The following is a 17,525-nucleotide window of genomic DNA, read 5'->3' as shown; positions in this document are numbered from 1 at the left end:
TTTTTTATTTTAATTTTAGAGAGAGAGCCAGTGGGGGAGAGGAGCAGGGGGCGAGAGACAGAGAGTCTTTTTTTTTTTTTTTTTTTTTTAATTTTTTTTTTCAACGTTTTTTATTTATTTTTTTTGGGACAGAGAGAGACAGAGCATGAACGGGGGAGGGGCAGAGAGAGAGGGAGACACAGAATTGGAAGCAGGCTCCAGGCTCCGAGCCATCAGCCCAGAGCCTGACGCGGGGCTCGAACTCACGGAACGTGAGATCGTGACCTGGCTGAAGTCGGACGCTTAACCGACTGCGCCACCCAGGCGCCCCGAGAGACAGAGAGTCTTAAGCACCTCTGTGCTCAGTTCAGAGCACAACATGGGGCTCGATACCACGAACCTGGGATCATGACCTGAGCCGAAATTAAGAGCCGGATGCTTAACTAACAGAGCCACCCAGGCGCCCCAAGAATACAGAATATTTTAAAATCTTGGGGTTTGGGGAGAGGTCAGACTTCTCAACAGGTTAAATATGGTTGTTGGTTTGTGATCTCTGACCTAGAGCTTAACCTGGGCCCATGCTCCCGACCTCATCCTCTTAGAGACTTTGGCCCAGACTGAACTATGGGTGTCGGTTCTGTCAGCATGCCTTGATGTATATTCTCTCGTCTTTTGGCTCCAGTGCCTCCAGTCCCTGTGTGACCTGCGCCTCTCCCCCCACTTCCCTCACACGGCAGCTCTGGATCAGGCAGTGGGGGCTGCAGTGGCCAGCATGGGACCCGAGGTGGTTTTAGAGGCTGTGCCTTTGGAAATTGATGGCTCTGAGTAAGTGTGATCCTGTCTGGCTTTCTGTGGGGCCCTGGGGTATTCAGCCAGCTCATTCTTCTCTAGCAGGGTGTTCACTCTCGTGGGTGAAGTCTGTGTGTATCACTTGGGGGTCAGCCAGAGAGGCCACGGCAGGGCTTGGGCTGCTCCTTGGCTCAGCAGGTGACATGCTGCTGGGCATGCTGCCCTCTAGGATGTCACCTTCTCCTCACTGGCCCTTTTCTATGTCCTCCCAGAGAGAATCTAGATTTCCCGAGGAGCTGGCTGCTGCCTGTCATCCGGGACCACGTCCAGGGAACACGGCTTGGTTTCTTCACCACCTATTTCCTGCCCCTGGCTACCACCCTGAAGAGCAAAGGTATGGGCCCCACCTCAGTCCTAGAGCCTTGGCTGGAAGGAGCCAGGAAGGGCTCCTTGTCCAGCACCCCCAGCCCTGGGACACTGGGCAGCATCCCTCTGCCAAGCAGGTGGCCAGCAGTGCTTGAGGGCCTGCCTAAGGAGGCTGTTCCTCGCTTTGCTTTGAGGCCTGGCCAGGCATGTTCCCTGTGGCAGGCTCACAATGGCTCCTTCTCTTGCTAAGGAAATAATTAGAAAAGTGCATGCCGATTTATATATATGCAGGGCTGTTCCTAGTAGAAATCTGACACAACGTATGTGTCCCTCAGCAGGGTTCTGGTGAATTTAGTCCCACTATGGGCCATGGCACGGTCTTTGTGAGAAAAGGGAAACCTTGTGTGGGAACGGACATGTTTAGTAGATGGTGAGTTGAACAGATTAGATTCAGATCTCCGCTTAGCCACGCTATGGCTGGGTGACTTTAGGCAAGTTGATTTAATTCTTCTGGGTTTGCTCCTCATGAGTAAAATCAGGGCGATAATTGCCACATGCAGATTAAACAAAAAAGTCACATACATACCTATTCTACAACCTACCGCTTAGAAACCTTGTCAAGGTAAACCGGGTTTCAGAACATATATATATATATGTAGTACAGTCCTGTTTATTATGCTTTTAAAAGCATGTATGTGTTTAAAGAAATATAAAAAAGTCAGAAGAAGTGATGACTATCCCTGGGGGAGTAAGATTATCAGGAGACCTCCATTTCCTATTTTATGGTATTTCAATTTGTGGGGAGGGAGGAATCACCCAGATTCGTGTTTTCATTATTGGACTTTTGCTTTTGATAAAAATGAGGCCTGCTGGCCCAAAGGGTGCCCAAGGTCCCACTGTGTCCTTGTGTCACACTGCAGCAATGGACTTGGCCCAGGCAGGCAGGACGGTGGAGTCTAAGATCTATGATACGCTCCAGTGGCAGGTGAGGGGTCAGCCAGGGGGATGAGGGTTGGATGGTGCAGGGGCCTGAGTTGCTGGGCGTCACTGTCCTTTACCATCCCCCCTCCCCAGATCTGGACCCTCTTGCCTGGGTTCTGCACAAGGCCTACGGACGTGGCCGCCTCCTTCAAAGGGCTGGCGCGGACATTGGGCACGGCCATCAGTGAGCGCCCAGACCTGAGGGTCACTGTGTGCCAGGCCCTGCGCACCCTCATCACCAAGGGCTGTGAGGGGGGTATGTATGGGCTCTGGGGTTTGGGGCTAGTAGGGGAATGGTCCTACTTGCAATGGCCCGGGTCCCCTGGCCTCCTCTACCCCACTGCCTGAGCCATAGCGAATCCTCTGCAAGGACCTGGGGCTTCTGCTGGGGACCCAAAGAGTTAGTAACACGCTGAAAGCTGTCCCTTTTCCTTCTACTGCCACTGTGCTGACATCTGCTGGGTGTTGTCCAGTTGGCGTTAAGGGCTTTAGTGGGTAGCTGGCTCTTGGCTGACGCACAGGACAGAGGAGCTATGGAGGAACATAGAGCATGGTGGGACCTTTTGTCCTGGAGAATCCCCAAATCTGTAGGTCCTGTCACGGGTCCTCCAAAAGGATGCCTCTAGGCTGTAGCCTCAGCAGCCCCTTTGGGGCAGACTTGACTCCTGCTGCTTGCATGCAAACTTTGGTCCTCCTGCCAGAGGCTGACCGTGCGGAGGTGAGCCGTTTTGCCAAGAACTTTCTGCCAATCCTCTTCAACCTGTATGGGCAGCCTGTGGCAGCCGGGGACACCCCAGCCCCTCGCCGGGCCGTGTTGGAAACCGTGAAAACGTACCTCACCATTACAGACCCTCAGGTGAGCTGGTGGAGGAGAGGGAGGAGCTGTCGGGTGAGTGAGGGCTGGGATGGGGGTGGTGAAAGGGCCTCACCCACAGGGCTCACTTGGGCCTCTGCCACCTACGAGACAGGCCACCAGATACCAGCGGTGGCTGGGTCAAGGCTTCTGAGTGGAGGGGGGCAGGGTTGGAGAAGAGAAGAGAATGCAGTTCTGTGACCTGCTCCCGCTCTTTATTTCTCTCTTCACCCCCTGCCTCCTCTTCATCCCCTTGGGGGTGCCAGTTGGTGAACAGCTTCCTGGAAAAAGCCAGTGAGAAGGTGCTGGACTCTGCTAGCTCTGACTTCACCAGGTAAAATGCCCCACTTGAGTTGAGGCAGCCCAGGGAGCCAGAGGGTATGTCTAGTAGAAGCCCTGTAGATTCTCTCTGGAATTATTTAGGAAAGTCTTGAGTTATTGAATGTCCCAGCTCTACCGTGAGACCTATCTGGCTCCTCCTTCCTGAAGGAGCAGTATAGCCTCCTAGGGAAGGATAAGGACCCTGGTGACACATTGCCCAGGTTCAAATCCCAGCTCCACTGCTTAGAAGCTAAGTGACCTTGGACAGGTTACTTACCTACTCTGTGCCCTCTGTGTCCTCATCTGCGAATTGACCATGATAATAGTACCTCCAACAGGGTTGCCGTGAGGACTGAAGACTTTAAGACACATAAAGCACCTGGAACAGCATCTGGTACCTTACGGGTGCTGATTCGGTGTGAGCTGTGGTGATTGCTCACGGGCTCCTTCAGGACCCCTTTTCGTCCTCACTCTGACTTCTCCCACCTCCTCTGCTCCCAGTAGGTGTAAGACACTGATAGTCTGTGCCCTTCTCCAGCCCTTCTAAACCCATCCTTCGTCTCTTGCCCTGAGCAGATTGTCTGTCTTGGACCTGGTTGTGGCCTTGGCTCCTCACGCGGAGGAAGCTGCCATCAGCAAGCTGTACTCTACCATCCGGCCCTACCTAGAGGTGAGATGTGCAGGCTGGAGTTGCACATGACCACACTTGGGGGAAGCGGGGGCTCTTTGGAAAGGCAGGACCTGTCTTCTCGTCTGGACCATGCAGGCAGATACAGAAATCCAGGGCAGGGCTACCTCAGCTCAGGAGAGGTGTCCTAGGGGGAATAACAGCTCCTTTGCAATAGCAAGGAGTTAGGGCAAGAAGGGGAGAAGAGAGCGCTGCAGCTGGAAAGGCGAGTGGGCACACGGGCCTTGGTACATTCTGGGCACTGCAAGTTCTCCCTGCTGGATGAGCATTACTTGAGGCCACTGAGTGGAACGGATTGGAGGGCTGGGGTGGCTTCTGTCCTTGCAGCGTCCTCTGCCTGACCCACAGCCTCTCACCGTCCATGCTCAGCCAGCCCTCTCCTCAGACCTCTTGAGCTCCAGAGGTGGGCTCAGGTTCTGAATTTCCCCAGTGCTGGTCACAGTTAATGGTGGCTGCTCTGTGACTGTAGTTGCACAGTGGCGTGTATATGTGTGTGTGTGGACGGGGTGGGTCGGGACCCCCAACCTCCCTTGCTCACCCATCCCTGACCACCATACACCCTCCCAGAGCAAGGCCCATGGGATACAGAAGAAGGCCTACCGAGTGCTGGAGGAGGTGTGTGCGAGCCCCCAGGGCCCTGGGGCCCGCTTCGTGGAGAGCCACCTGGACGATCTGAAGAAGACCCTGCTGGACTCGCTGCGGAGCACTACCTCGCCTGCCAAGAGGGTGAGGCCTCCAGGGCAGCCGTGCTCTGCCCACAGGATGATGGGCGACACCAGGAGAGGACCACCTTAGAGAGGGGCCTTTGGGGGCACAGGTGGGATTGAGGGGTCCTGACTTTTGTTCCCCCCTGCCCCGCAGCCCCGTTTAAAGTGCCTCATACATATTGTGAAGAAACTCTCAGCTGAGCATGAGGAGTTCATCGCTGCCCTTGTCCCGGAGGTGAGGGGTGCAGGAGGGGTGTGTGTGTTTTGAGGAGTTCCTTGGAGTTGGCTTCTGAAGACCTGTCAAGATCAGGGGAGAACAGTATTGGGGTTGGGGTGGCCTCAGTTCTCCGCCTGTGAGCTTGGGTGCCCCCCCTGCCCCTTTCTGCTTCAGGCCACCAACCAAGCCCATGGTGGCCGGCTCCAGAGCGCATGCTCAAGGGGTTGTCTGGGCAGGTGATCCTGTGTACCAAGGAGGTGTCGGTGGGTGCTCGGAAGAATGCTTTTGCTCTGCTGGTGGAGATGGGCCATGCTTTCCTCCGATTTGGCCCAAACAAAGAAGGTAAGGCGTGGATGACCCAGGGCCGGGATGGGTGCTTGGCTCACGGGCCTCTGGGAGGCACCCCTCCAAACCACTGGCTGCAGACCTGGGCAGGCTGCTCCTCTCTGGCCAGAATCCCTTCCCTGAGGGGCCCGGCATGCAGCATGCAGAGTGCTCTGCCCGGATGTGATTATCCTTATCTCGCCTTCCAGAGGCCCTGCAACGCTACCTCGTCCTGGTGTACCCTGGCCTCGTGGGCGCTGTGACCATGGTCAGTTGCAGCATCCTGGCCCTGACCCACCTCCTGTTTGAGTTTAAAGGTGAATGCTGCTTCCTTGAAGGCCTGGGGAACCCTTGGGGTAGGAGGATGCCCAGAAGGTCAGGACAGGGTCACTACCAGAATGGGAGAGCTACCACCTTCCTTCCTCGGGGGAGGGAAGAAGAACCAAAAGCAAGCCTGGCTGCCTCTTGTCTCCTCCGCCGCCCGTGTCATCTTCCCTGCCCACCTGCATGCCACTGTCAGGGTGGATCGGAGGAGCTCAAGTCTCATGCCCAGGTGTCAGTCCTGGTTCCGCCTCTTACCAACCGTGCCAGACCTTGAGCAAGTTTATGAACCTTTTAGAACTTCCATTTCTTATCTCTAAAGTGGGGGAGAAAAACTACCTTCTCACAGGATGGCTATACTCTAGGGAGAGTGACTAGGACCGTGCTGGACACACAGAAGTCCCACAGATGTTAGCTCCTCTGCATGTGACCGGGCAGGGGTGTTGCGTCTGGATGGGGTTTTGGGTGTCTCTGACGGTAGCCCTTTGGTGACCCCAGGTCTCATGGGAACCAACACAATAGAGCAGCTGCTGGAGAATGTGTGCTTGCTCCTGGCTTCCCGTACCCGTGATGTGGTCAAATCGGCGCTGGGCTTCATCAAGGTGGCGGTAGTTGTCATGGATGTGGCACACCTGGCCAAGCATGTGCAGCTGGTGGTAAGTGGCCCCCTGGCCCTGGTGGGTGGCAACATGGCCTCTGGCCTGCCAGCATGGACCCATGAGCACTGAGGCCAGCAGGTTCCAAACATTTGTCTAGCTGTACGCTGTCTTGTCTCACAGAAGGTCATGCAGGAGCTCTGGAAAGGACCGGTAGGGTGATGCCCACCCGGTGGGGGTGAGGAAGGTGCATGGTGCCCAGGCTGCCTCTTGTGACCCCTCTTCCCCTCCACAGAAGCAAGGGCTCTGCGGGGCAAGGGTCTGTGGGCAGGGCCACCCTTTGTTTTACAGATGGAGAAACTGAGGCCAGAGATTTCCCCAGGTCACAGTGTTGGTGAGAGTGGTCCTGGGACCAGAACCCAAAGCTCAGGACTGACCCTCGGGGCTCTCCCCCAGCAGGGCCACATCTTGCTTTCTTTTTCCCCTCTTGCATTTTGACCTTCTGGGTTTGAGGAAGCTCCTCTGGACACCCCTGCTGGGCTGCAGAAGGGCCTGAAGAGCCCTCAGCTGGGCACAGGGTGTGTCGCCTGCTGGGTCTGTCCTCCAGACTGTCTGCCCGCTACCTCCACTGTATCGGTTTTTCACTTCAGCTGGGTTGGGTCACATCAGACCTCTGGGTTCCTCTTGCCTTTTGTCTTCGTATCTGGGCTTGGGTCAAGGTCGCTTGCCTGTGCCCTCCCCTGCCTGCAGCCCAGCTGGGGACCAAAGATCCAAAGATGAGAAGCGATAGAGGAGTAGTCTGTCCTAGGGTTCCAAGAATTGATAAGAGCCTTCCTTTCCTTTCCTTTTTTTTTTTTTTTTTTTAATATTTATTTATTTTGGGAGAGAGGGAGAGAGAGAATCCCAACCAGGTTCTGTGCTGTCAGGGCAGAGGCCAAAGAAGGGCTTGATCCCATGAACCACAAGACAAGACCTGAGCTGAAATCAAGAGTCAGAGGCTTAACCTTAGACTGAGCCTCCCAGACACCTTTATAAAGGCCTTTTAAAGGATCGATGGGGCCCTGCGCCTCCAGCCCCATCTAGAGACACTGCAGATAGTGAGATCTGCCACCCACACATGGGCCCCAGCCAGGCCCGATGAAGTGTGAGAATAGTCTGGCCCGAGACCAATGCAGGGCTCAAGAGAAACCTGGTGGTGTTAGGACAAAGTATGGGCCATGGAATTAGATAGACCTGGACCTGGACCTGGGCCGACTGCTGCCTCTGACCATGTAGCAGCCACTTAACTCTCTGTGCCTCAGTTTCTTCATCTGTAAGAAATGATGATAGTGTCTGCCTCATGGGGTTCTAAGGGTTAAGTGAGGTAATGCAGGTTAGGTGCCTGCCACTTTCAGAAGTCTCTAAAGCTGTAACCTTGGTAGGATGGTCGTGGATTGTCATGAAGGAGGGTTTAGGGGAAAAGTGGAGAGCTGCCCAGGTTGTGGAAACATGATTGGACCAAGGGGTGGCTGGGCTGCTCTGACCCTCACCCCTTAGCTGGACCTTGTGGGTCCTGTGTACCTGGTCTGTACCGTAGTGAGAGGGCAGACAGGGTGGAGGGCACCCCCGAAACCTTGGTGCTCTGCCCGCCAGATGGAAGCCATTGGGAAGCTCTCGGACGACATGCGGCGGCACTTCCGCATGAAGCTTCGGAACCTGTTCACCAAGTTCATCCGCAAGTTTGGGTCTGTGCTCTGGATTGAGGGGGAGCAGGGGAGGAGTTGAGGGGCTTCCCATCCTAGCAGAGAGCCTGCAGAGAAGGAGCTGGGCTGGGGGACTGAGTCCCTTTCCCGTGGCTGGAAGGGCTGTGGCTGAACCCTCCCCTGGGTAGCACTCCCTGGCCAGTGCGCCTCACCAGCCCCTCGTCCCTCAGGTTTGAGCTGGTAAAGGGGCTGCTGCCCGAGGAGTACCACAAAGTCCTGGTAAACATTCGGAAAGCCGAGGCCCGAGCCAAGAGGCACCGTGCTCTGAACCAGGCTGCTGTGGAAGAGGAGGAAGAGGAAGGAGAGGAACCTGCCCAGGGCAAGGGTGACAGGTGAGGCCTGTGGTGGGGTCCTGGGGGTCCCAGGTCCTGGGGACCTGGTCTCCCTCGACCTGCAGCCTGCCCGGATCATGCCCAGCCACCCCTGCCTCTCCTGGGAACACCCTGACTTGGGACTTCTCTGCACTTAGTATCGAGGAGATTTTGGCCGACTCGGAGGATGAGGATGCTGAGGAGGAGGAGGAAAGGGGCCAGGCCAAGGAGCGCCGGAAGCTGGCCCGACAGAGAAGCCAGGCGTGGCTGAAGGAGGGTGGCGGGGATGAGCCCCTCAACTTCCTGGACCCTAAGGTGGCCCAGCGAGTCCTAGGTAGGCAAAAAGTGGCTGGCACATGAGTCGAGAAAATATGCTTGCCTTGCCAAGGTCAGGGGTTAGGGTGATTTCCACAGAGCCCACTGGGCACCTCTCACCGCCGTGTGTGCACATCAGTGCGCTGCAGACACCCATCTGGGGCACAGACCTAGGCTTGTTGGTTTGGATGGGGCTGTGGGTGGGTTAGACTGGCCTTCCGCCTCCTCACTGCTCGACTCTGCCACACCAGCTACCCAGCCTGGGCCCGGCCGGGGCAAGAAGAAGGACCACGGCTTCAAGGTGAGTGCCGATGGCCGCCTGATCATCCGGGAGGAGGAGGACGATGCTGCCACGACCAAGATGGAGGAAGAGGAAGGCACTAAAGGTGGGACCACCATCCATTCTAGGGGCACAGCTGCTTCTGGAGTGGGCAGTGTTGCACTCACTCGGTCGTTCATTCACTCATTTGTTTATTTGCTCATTCATTCCGTGACCACCGGTTGGGGAAGTGTAGATAAATACAGATAACGAGGGGCTTGTATCTAAGACAACTTCCTCAAACATTTTGAATTTCTCAAACCTTTTTGACCACATTGAGAAAGCTTTACATTGCAATCTAGCCACCTATACGATACATACATAATTCAAACAGAACTTTCAAAACGCTGTACTTCCTCTTGACTGTGTGTGATGCACTTTTTTGGCCACTGTTCTGTATCTTTCCTTCTCCCTCTTCTCCTTTTCTTTTTTTTTTCTTTCTTTCTTTTTTTTTTTTTTTTGCAATATAAACTTCACTGAGACCATGAAGCTCATTTAGAGGTAGAGCCAGACTTAAGAGGTTTAGGGGTGGCAGCCCCCTTCCTGACTGCATGATCTCCTGTTGTCCAGGAGCCACTCTGGTGTGAAGTCTCCGAGTCCTGTTTAATTTTTCCTGCTTCCTCTCCCCCGTGTCATCTGTTAGATCAAAAAGCTTCAGTCTTTAAAATTGATTTGCCTTCCTCTTTTTTTTTTTTTTTTTTGGTTCCCACTGCCATGATCCTTGGGCCCTTGACTCACTACAACCTCCTAACCAATATTCTCACTGCATCCCCTGCACCCAGCTTACCGGCTGTGTGACTGTGGACAATTATTAACCTCTCTGTGCCTTAATTTCCTCACGCCAAATGGGCTTAATACCAATACCTACTTCAGATGGTTGTAGATGAAATGGGTAGCCAGAACAGTCAAGTACATGCTTGGTGTAACGGTGACTACACTGTTTCCTGATCTGGTCACACCACTGTCCCCTCTCGCCACTTTGTACTTTCCAGGCTCTTGCTCCCTTCTTGGCCCGTATGTCCTTGGTGCTGAGAACACCTCTCCCCCTCTTTCTGCCTCTCCACTTTTTTTTTTTTCCTTAACGTTTATTTATTTTTGAAAGAGCACAAGTGGGGGAGGGGCAGAGAGAGAGAGGGAGACACAGAATCCGAAAGACTCCAGGCTCTGAGCTGTCAGCACAGAGCTCAACGTGGGGCTTGAACTCATGAACTGCGAGATCACAATCTGAGCCGAAGTCGGATACTTAACCAACTAAGCCACCCAGGCACCCCATCTGCCTCTCTGCTCTTAAGGATCCAGCCCAAGTGTTTTTATGTGGCCTTTCCTTGGCCCCCAGCTTTCCGGCCCTGTCCCCCAGCGCTCCCAGCAAGCTTGGCCACTGCCCAGGCTGTGGCTCTTAGTCCCATGTTGTCTTGTGGCATTATTTACTAGTTGATTGACTTCGCTTGAGTTTGTCTTCCCTCCAACTGGTTTGTTTCGTACTTTTAAAAATATGTATACCGATAGCTTTTTAAAGAAATTGTGGTGGGGGCGCCTAGGTGGCTCAGTTGGTTAAGCGTCCGACTTCGGCTCACGTCGTGATCTCACAGTTCGTGAGTTCGAGCCCCGCGTCGGGCTGTGTCCTGACAGCTCAGAGCCTGGAGCCTGTTTCCAATTCAGTGTCTCCCTCTCTCTCTGCTCCTCCCTGCTCACACACTGTCTCTCTCTCTCAAAAATAAATAAAGATTAAAAAAAATTTTTTTAAATAAAAAAATAAATTGTGGTGTAAAGTACACATAATGTAAAACTTACCACATTAACCACCTTTAAGCCTGCAGTGGACTAGTGGTAAGTACGTTTACATTGTTGTACAGCCAACCTCCGGAACTCTTTTCGCCTCTTAAACTGAAAGTCTCTACCTGTTAAAAGACAACTATTGCCCCCACCCCAGACCCTGACAACCATCATTCCAGAATCTGTCTGTAATAATTTGAATTTGAATATGCATCTAGGTACCTCACGTAAATGAAATGATTTCAGTATTTGTCTGTGACTAGCGTGTTTTACTCAGCATAATATCTGCAAGATTCACCCATGTTGTAGTGTGTCTCAGAATTCCCTTTGTCTACGCAAGCACTTTGCCCATTTTTTTATTGAGATGTTTCTTTTGTGTTGTTGAGTTTGTGGGTGGTCTTTACGTAGTCTGCTAGTCTGTGTAATCCTTTATCTGTATGGTTTGAAAAACCATTCTCTCATACATTCTGTAGAGTACATTTTCAGTCCGTTGATGTGTCCCCTAATGCACAGAAGTTTTAAAATTTTGAGATAGTCTTTTTGATCTATTTTTATTTTGGTTGCCTGTGCATTTTCTTGATTCGTACTTCTTTGGCTCATCCCCACACAGAGCTCAGCATGTATAGCGAAAAAACAAAAAGGATTCTCAAGTAGGAAAATGAGGCTGTCCTCTTGGCCAAGCAGAATGTATGTGGGGCCGGGGCGCGCGTGACTCCCCAGGAAAACCAGGGCTTTCTTAGGGTCTTAAAAAAAAGCTGTATTTGTCTCAGGAGTAGGAATACGACTTCCTTGAGGGGCTGTTGTCCCTGGGGCCTGGGATGGGAAAGATAAAGTTGCAGTCAGTGTTCAGGTGTCTTGTCTCCCACAGAAAGATGCAAGTTTTCTGGAGTTGTCAGCTCCGTCAGCCTGCTGAGCCAGGGGGAGGCAAGGTGAAATTTGTGTGGGCTTTGGGAAGTCAGGGGTGCTCCCTATGTGCTCACAGGACTTTCTTTTGGTTCCAGGGGAGGATGAAGAGATGGCTGACCTGATGGAAGACACGGGTGTCAGGAGTGTGAGTACTTCCTCTGATGGGCGTGCTGGGCCCTCAGGGCAAAGCCTTGGGCTGACAGCTCTCAGCCGTCTCTCCCCCGCCCACCTCCCACCCACCCCCACCTGCCCTGCTTCCTGAATGCACAGGAGCGCCTTGAAGCTGTGCATAACAGGTGGTCCAGAGGATGTGGTGTGCATGTACAGGGCACAATGTAATGGCCGACTGCTCTGTGGGGCGTGGGAGGGGGCCCAAGGCACCTGATGCTTCCGTGTTGGTGGAGTTGTCCAGCTGAAGGAAGAGAGACAGAGCCCTGTGTGTCTCTACCGAGGGCATGTGCTGGGCAGGCTGCAAAGGCAACAGCTGGCCTATGTGTTCCAAGGGCAGGTTCCTGCAGGGAGCCGTTGAGGAGTGCCAAGGGGCCCGTGCATCATCTCACCTAATCCTCACAAGAGACGGAACTCTATCCCCGTTTCCAGAGGAGGCTTATCCTGCCCAAGTTCACAGGGGTTGTTAGATGCAGATGGGATTTAAACCATGGCCTTCCAGCCTCCTGAGCCCAAGAATTTAACCTTGGTATCTCCCAGGGTGGAGTGCAGCTTCTCACCTGCCCCACCTGAACCAGCAGGGTGATGTGGGCCCAACCCCTCACCGTCCTTCCCGAGCCTAGTGAACAGCACTTCTGAGGGCGTCTAGGAGCAACGTCTTTCCTCTGCGTCCTCTCGGGGCCTGGCCAGCCCATCCAGCCTTCCCGGGTGTCCCCATTGGGGGACAGCTGCATAGGCGGGGATACAAAATTAGCAGTGCAGATGCAGGTACTGGGGTCCCATTTCGGCGTCAGCCTAACCTTTCAAACTCAGCTCCTCACCTGTGAATCTTGTGGAATTACTGGGTTGGCTTGATGAGATTGGACACGGCAAGTGCACAAGTATAGTTCCTGATGATCTTTCCCCCAGTTACTGCTTTCGTGAATGTCCTATTCACAAATGCCCTATCCCTGGCCAAATGCCCATCCTCCCACCAGGGCCAAAGAGGTACCCGGTTATCAGAGCATTGCACCCACGTAGAATTCCTGGGTGAAAATCAGACATAAAAGATCAGATAGTTATGGGGTCAGAGGGTAGCCGGGGGTCTGAGAGGCCTCTGATGCAGGAAGCCTCCTCTGAGTAGGAGCGTTGCACCAGCTAAGCTGAGGTCGGGGTTCCCAGACAGGTACTTGTTGCCCTGGGACAGGAGTTCTGTGTGAAGCAGGCAGATGAGATTGTGGTCACAGCCTGGGCTGGAACTTACTTCTGCACAGCCTAGTTGTGTGATCTTGGATAGTTCTTTACCATCTCTCAGCCTTGGTGTTCCCATCTGAAAGTGGGGGATTGAGTGCTTGGCAGAGGACCTTTCCTGCTAGCATAGTTTGCAGTTGCTTTTACTATGAACATTAATGATGATCGTGTACCCTTGTTAATGAATTTTGTGCACCACGTTATAGAAGAAACATCAGAAGCTCAAGCATCAGAAAGAGGCTGACGATGAGGAGCTGGAGATGCCCCCTCAGTACCAAGGTGAGACTTCCACTCTTCCCTCTTGGGACACTGTGTTCCCTGTCCCCTGCATTAGACAGGGCAGTGGCAGGCAGAACCACAAGTTTGCATGGCATGGCCCGATTGTAGTCAAGTCAGCACCAACAAAGATTGGCTGATCTGTCTCCCAAGACTGGTCTGGGGGCTGAGAATGTTTGGGATGGAGAAGAGTCTGGGGGGATCTGTGCATGGAACCCCCAGCCGTTCTAGGGAGCCCCTGAGCCCCATCTCTGTCCCACCCACTTAGGCCTTCCGTGAGGCTTGCAGCCCACCCCTTGTTTTCCTGGGAGGTGTCTGTCTCTCTTGTCCAGCCCTGAGTCAGGCAAGGTTTGGGAGATCACTTCAGCCTGTGTTGAGGGTGGCAGCTGGGAGGGTCAGTGATGGGTCTGCCCGGGGGATTCCCCTATACATTTGTCTCTGGTCCCCTAAGCTGTTCCTTTTCCTGCAGCAGCTGCTAAAGACACCAGTGTGGCTGCCAAATGCCAGGGGAGGCCTCTGTTACTCACCTCTGCCTCCTTCCCCTGAGGGCAGCCCCTGTAGCAGAACCCCTGCTATATATCTGGAGGTACAGGGGCTCCTGTAGAAAGTCCCCAATCCCAGGGGCTCCTGGGCAGCTCAGTCAGTTAAACATCCGACTCTTGATTTCAGCTCAGGTCATGATCCCAGGGTCGTGGGATCGAGCCCTGTATCAGGCTCCGTGCTGAGTGTGGAGCCTGCTTGAGATTCTCTCTCCCTCTGCCCCTCTCCCCTGCTCACACGTCGTATGCACGCGTGCTCTCAAAAATTAAAAAAAAAAGAAGCACGGTCTCCATTCCCAGCAGCAGGTATGTTCTCAGAGCCTTAAGGCATCCTAACCCAACTGGAGAGCTTCACGGCTCCCCACTCTGTGGCCCCATGGGCCAGGGCCTAGTTTACCTGCTCTGCTTTGAGGGGGTGTGGTGCAAAACCAGATGATGTGGAGGAGGCCTGGGTTCAAGACGGCCGGCTCTTAGCTCTGTGGCTAACTTGGCCCAGTCCTGCTGCTTCTCTGAGGTTCTAGTTTCTCATCTGTAAAAAAAAAAAAAAAAAAAAAAAAAAAGTGGGATTCATCTGGCTCATCTAAAAAGAGTCCTCCTGAGTCATCCGTGAGTGTATTAAAATCCGGACCGGAAATAACAAGTGACCTTGGAAGCACCTGGATTTCTGTAACCACAGTTTTCGTGTCTGTACAATGGGACAGGAGCTGCCTTTCTTTCCCAGTGTTGTTGTGAAGCCTGAATGAGATCAAGCCCGAAGTACCTCATTTTATAGACAAACTTAAAAGATCCAGAAATTAAGAGACTTGCTGAGGTTAGAGCTGGTAGTGGTAAATCAGGGAGTCGAACCTGGGTCTGTCTGACTTCAAAGCCTGTGTTCTTTTCTCCTAGGACAAACGGAACAGATTTAGCTTTGGAGACTGGGGTGGTTCATGTTAGTGGAGAAGGTGTATGTCCTCATTCGTAGGTCTGTGTGGCTTCAAGTCAGCCTGAGGAGCCCACTGGTCTTAACTGTTAAGCCACTAGACAGTCCCTTCTTGAGGAAGGTCTTTGTCCTTGGTTGATAGGGGACAGAGCCATTGCTAGCCTTGATTTCTCTGCTCCCTGGAGGCTCTGTAAAGACAAGGTACCCACTGCCTTCTCCCAGGAGGAAGCTGCCCTGGCTTTGCCTGATTCATGGTCTCTGTGTTCCCCCTCTAGCTGGAGGCTCTGGTATCCATCGCCCTGTGGCCAAGAAGGCTATACCTGGGGCCGAATACAAGGCCAAGGTAAGAGCCATGGGTAGGGACAGAGCCTCTGGGAAAGGATGAGGGTAGCTGTGCCCATCACCCTTCTGGAGAGCCACCTTTGTGGAGCCAGACTCAGGCCACACCGAGGGGCACACTGAGGTCTTGTTAGCGTTTAAAGTCCATGCCTTTGTTGGTTGGCATTCCTGAACTACAGGAGCCCTTTGGTGCCACCAGGGCACAGAGTGAAGGGGAGGACATGGGGTCTGTTAAGTCAGGGGCAGGGAGGAAGGGGAACCCTGTACTCCTAGTTGACTCTCTCTCTCTGGCTGAGCAGAAAGCAAAGGGTGACGTGAAGAAGAAAGGTCGGCTCGACCCCTATGCCTACATCCCCCTCAACAGAACCAAGCTCAACCGAAGGTACAGTATTGTGCGGGGTCTGGCTGGGGCAGTGGGGGTGGGGAGCTCAGTGCTCCAAAGAGGGGAGGGCCTTATTCTCAGTAAACTCTCAACTTAATTGCTCCAGTGTCTCCCAGGGTTTTTTTTATTTTTGCTTTCTAATGTGCACCTTCATGTAGTTGGTGCCCACATGCGTTATTGACTTGAACTGCTCTTGTAAGTAGGACAGCACCTGTGCCCAGGCAGCACCCTTTCTCCCCAGTTCCCGCTAATGCTGGGGGGAGCCATTGGTCAGCATTATGGGAAGAGAGACCACCTGTCTTCAGGGAGATGTGACCCTCTGTTCCTTGTTCCTGCAGGAAGAAGGTGAAGCTGCAGGGGCAGTTCAAAGGCCTGGTGAAAGCTGCCCAGCGAGGGTCCCAGGTGGGACACAAACTCCGCAGAAAGGATCATCGGCCCTAAAGCCTCGAGGCCCCCAGAGCTGCCCTGGGACCCAGCGTAAGGTCTCTCTGCAGCTTCCAAGCTGCTTTGACATCAGTTCCAGATACTGAAGGTTCTGGCAGAGCCTGGACTCGGAATGACTTGCTGGACAGGGCTTGGCTTCCAGAGAGGCACCCAGGATTTTGGAAGCTCCAAATAGGAGCCGCCCTTTAGAGATGTCCCTAAGGCCTGGAGATGGGAATGTGGCCTCGCTGCTTGTGAATCGGCCAATGAGGCAGCTGTGCTTTCTGCCCAGAGCAGCCATGCGCACCAGAGCAGACGGTTTCCTGTTTCTTCTAGCCGCTTATAGCCACATGGCACTTAGCCTGGATGTGGTCTGGGTGTGGAAGATTTGCTGTGATCGGATGTAGAATAAACATGGACTGCCATGCATTTTCCCTAGAAACACTGTTTTATCACCTGCCCCTCCATGGACAAGAACTGTGTCTAGTTACTGGCAGCAGTGGCTTGACCTCTTCTTTTCCAGTCCCAGCATCCAGTCTAAGGCATAGCAGGTAGCCCTAGGTCAGGCCTTAGAACTTGCCCACCTATGTCAGGAGGTTTCCCTGACTTCACTTACTGTCTCAGTCAGAAAGTGACATTTGGAGGGGCAGGAGGGGCAGTGAATGCTCTGGGGCTGGTCTGTAGAGACAGAATAGGAAGGAAACAGAGGCTGCCCCAGGTTGCCCCTAGGCACAGGTTTCCTCGCCAGCTTTGTTCGTTGATTCACTGAAGTTCATTGGTTCACTGAGCCCCTCTGAGTGCCGAGTGCAGCCTGGTCACCCACCTCCCTGATCATCACATCCTGTTTTTCCCAGACAAATAGACAAGTTGTGGAAAGAGCAGCATGAGTCTCATCATCCAGCTTTGTTGGTCTGGAGCATTGCTCCTGAGGTCACTTTATCGGCCATGGTACCCCTGTGTGTGCTTTCCCAACAGGCATCAAGAAGCAAGGAACCCCAGGGCTAGTCCCCCATCCCCAGTAGGAAGAATTGTCCCCTGGCATTTGATCCATAGTTTTTCTCATCTCAAATTCTCCCCATTTGACATGAGACACCCCACCCCCTCCAGCACACATGCTCAATAGTTTCCATTCTAGTTTCATGCCCTTGGCTCTGATAATGCTCCCAGGAGGCCCTGTGCACAGTTCCGTTCATCCTCCAAGGGAGCTCTAGTCTTGACTTGATCCATTGACCCCCAAATTCGAGCATTTCCTCCCACTGAATCTGGAACGAAGAAGTGGAGAGGAAACACACTTCACCCAGAGGTGGCGCTCTTTACATGCCTTGTTCACAAAGTCTGGGCTTGGAGAGCCAGGAAGGTGGTCTAACCTTAATCCCCATGGTTACTCTTATGGACAAATCAGGCCTATCCTAGCCCTTTCCTATTTCCTTTCTCAGGAAATTAGCCACATGCAGTAGGACACTCCATGAAGTAGGAGGAGCCGGTTGTGCTTACTATAGTATGCTTTCCAAGGACTTTTGTTTTCTTCCAAAGGTAGAGCTAGGGCAGGTGACCCAGAAAGATTGGTCTTGGTGATGTGCTGAATTCCATACTCTTTTGGAAGTAGACTTCGGATGCACATTACCTCGAAGCAGAGGCAAGAATTGATCTGTCCCAGAGACCTAAGGTGCTGGAAACATTTGTTGTGAAAGTCAGTGCTGCTTTTGTCCCCACAGTGGGGGTGATGAAGGGGAATCAG

At 53.3% G+C, this 17,525-nt stretch overlaps 1 protein-coding gene across 2 annotated transcripts in view; it reads left to right on the top strand.

The window, feature by feature from the left end:
• The window catches only part of RRP12 (ribosomal RNA processing 12 homolog), a 29,973-nt gene extending 13,757 nt beyond the window's left edge, over positions 1-16,216 (top strand). For both annotated transcript variants that reach the window (XM_058697344.1, XM_058697345.1), the window contains 21 exons: positions 662-804; positions 1,041-1,162; positions 2,055-2,119; positions 2,209-2,371; positions 2,817-2,971; positions 3,235-3,302; positions 3,866-3,959; positions 4,545-4,703; positions 4,839-4,919; positions 5,138-5,243; positions 5,435-5,542; positions 6,045-6,202; positions 7,775-7,866; positions 8,055-8,216; positions 8,354-8,529; positions 8,762-8,896; positions 11,604-11,653; positions 13,113-13,185; positions 14,919-14,986; positions 15,282-15,364; positions 15,703-16,216. In XM_058697344.1, coding sequence (XP_058553327.1) covers positions 662-804; positions 1,041-1,162; positions 2,055-2,119; positions 2,209-2,371; positions 2,817-2,971; positions 3,235-3,302; positions 3,866-3,959; positions 4,545-4,703; positions 4,839-4,919; positions 5,138-5,243; positions 5,435-5,542; positions 6,045-6,202; positions 7,775-7,866; positions 8,055-8,216; positions 8,354-8,529; positions 8,762-8,896; positions 11,604-11,653; positions 13,113-13,185; positions 14,919-14,986; positions 15,282-15,364; positions 15,703-15,805 — 2,364 coding nt within the window. In that variant the 3' untranslated portion in view covers positions 15,806-16,216. The remainder of the gene's footprint in view (positions 1-661; positions 805-1,040; positions 1,163-2,054; positions 2,120-2,208; positions 2,372-2,816; positions 2,972-3,234; positions 3,303-3,865; positions 3,960-4,544; positions 4,704-4,838; positions 4,920-5,137; positions 5,244-5,434; positions 5,543-6,044; positions 6,203-7,774; positions 7,867-8,054; positions 8,217-8,353; positions 8,530-8,761; positions 8,897-11,603; positions 11,654-13,112; positions 13,186-14,918; positions 14,987-15,281; positions 15,365-15,702) is intronic.
• The last annotated feature ends 1,309 nt before the right edge of the window (positions 16,217-17,525 follow it).

This window comes from Neofelis nebulosa, chromosome 13 (assembly GCF_028018385.1).
Source record: "Neofelis nebulosa isolate mNeoNeb1 chromosome 13, mNeoNeb1.pri, whole genome shotgun sequence".
Classification (NCBI taxonomy): domain Eukaryota; kingdom Metazoa; phylum Chordata; class Mammalia; order Carnivora; family Felidae; genus Neofelis; species Neofelis nebulosa.
The sequence above is the reverse complement of the archived record's forward strand: the minus strand, read 5'-3'. Positions and strand labels throughout refer to the sequence as shown.